At 46.5% G+C, this 1,688-nt stretch overlaps 1 protein-coding gene across 1 annotated transcript in view; it reads left to right on the top strand.

Annotated features, from left to right (window-relative positions):
• The first annotated feature begins 1,381 nt into the window (after positions 1-1,381).
• Positions 1,382-1,688, top strand: part of PPA2 (inorganic pyrophosphatase 2) — an 85,864-nt gene continuing 85,557 nt past the window's right edge. The window contains exon 1 of the mRNA XM_007465889.1: positions 1,382-1,593. Within this exon, the coding sequence (XP_007465951.1) occupies positions 1,401-1,593 (193 nt within the window). The 5' untranslated portion in view covers positions 1,382-1,400. The remainder of the gene's footprint in view (positions 1,594-1,688) is intronic.

The raw sequence follows: 1,688 nt of genomic DNA, 5'->3' as shown, positions 1-1,688 counted from the left end.
TCTTCTCTTGCAAGAGCCAGAATTTTAAGTTAGAATTATATTTTTCATGAATTTGTGTATTCGTTGTGCTTATTAACATTTCAGTTATTAGTTAATTTTTAGTACAGTAGTTTATTATTTTAAAAATGGCTTCTCTTTTAATTAAAACTCTTTCGCTTAGCTTTTGCAAAGATCATAAGTGAACTTTTTTGCCACTTCTTGTAAAATTGCTACTCTTCTCTTTTTATTTTTCAATCTATTTTTAATTTAAAAATGTATTGAGGTATTGTTTCAGGTGTACAACATAAAATTACTACTCTTCTCGCTTGCACTTTTACAGATGAAACAACTGAAATATTTGATTTTCTTTAAAAGTTTTAATTTCTAATTAAAAAGTGTCTTATTTAATGCTCTCTTCTGGATTCTCTCATTCTGATTTATTACGAGAATTGACCTTCATATTTGACAAGGAGGTCATTGATAACCCTGTGAAGGTGGAGGAAGCCGTTTGGACTGAGATGAGGGAAGAATATGAAAAAGTGGAGATAGTGCCTGCAGAAGATGTTTGCGTAAGTTTTTCTGAAAAGCCGATAACCAGAATTTCACATGCTCATGAGAAAGATCTGGTAGAGAAGGAGTTCCAGGAACAATTTAACTCAACACAAAGGAGCCATTATCTATGCAAGACATGATGGATGTTCCATTCTTCAAAAATGCTAAATCTCAAGTCTTAAGTGCTTGGCACGTAGACAATCCAGTGGGTCGCTCAGAGTGAAACGGGGAATAAGATAAGCTCACAAACATATAGGCACAGTACCCAGTGCCATTGTAGGAATGAAAATGTAAGAAAAAGGAAGGATAAATCACCTCTACTTGGGTTAAACAGAAAAAGGCTTCAGCGAGGAGAAGGCATTTGAGGAAGTTACCGTTTTTTGGCTCTATAAGTCACGTCAAGGTCAAGTCCTCACAAGGAGGCCTGATCATTATGTCTCAAAGTGATGTTTTTACGTGCGTGCATGCTTTTCTCCTACATTGGACAGGATCTAGAGCAGTGCTTGGGACAGAGTAATCATTCAATATTAAATTACTATAATAAAAACAATATTATGATAGTAAATACTGTCTGGATGAGTAAAGGAGTGAATGCATGTATGCATTAATAAGTGGCAGTGAGCTCCTCAGGGGCGGTGGACCTTGTTTTGATTATCTCTGAACCCCGGTCTCGCTGCGTGTACCGTGTGTATAACTGGCAGTTCACCGGCCGCTCTAATTTCAAAGAGCCGTCTCCAGGGCCAGCCTGGCTGGGGCGGGGTTCCAAGCCCCGGGCCGGGAGCGACGACTCCAGGCGGTAGGGGGCGCCGGCGTGCGGCTGGGCCGGTCCCCCGGCACCACCCGCGCGAAGCCGGACCCGGGTCTACGCCATGCGCGTGCGGCTACCACTGCTGCGCACCAGCTGGGCCTGGCGCTTGGGCGCTCCGGCTGCCGCCGCCGCCGCCGCCACCGCCTGCCTGCCGCGGGGAGCGAGCGCAGGGTCCTGGCCGCGCCGCGCCATGGCTTTTTACCGCACAGAGGAGCGCGGCCAGCCCCACTCTCCCGGTTACCGCCTCTTTTTCAGTAAGTAGCTCGAGGGGGTCCCACCGCGCGCCGCGCCGGAGGCTCGGGATGGGAGCGCGGCCTCCATCCCTCCCTCTTTCGGGCCCGCCGCGATC

This window comes from Lipotes vexillifer, unplaced genomic scaffold (assembly GCF_000442215.2).
Source record: "Lipotes vexillifer unplaced genomic scaffold, Lipotes_vexillifer_v1.1 scaffold1393, whole genome shotgun sequence".
In the NCBI taxonomy this organism is placed as follows: Eukaryota; Metazoa; Chordata; class Mammalia; order Artiodactyla; family Lipotidae; genus Lipotes; species Lipotes vexillifer.
Note: the sequence above shows the minus strand (reverse complement) of the source record. Positions and strands in the feature narration are given on the sequence as shown.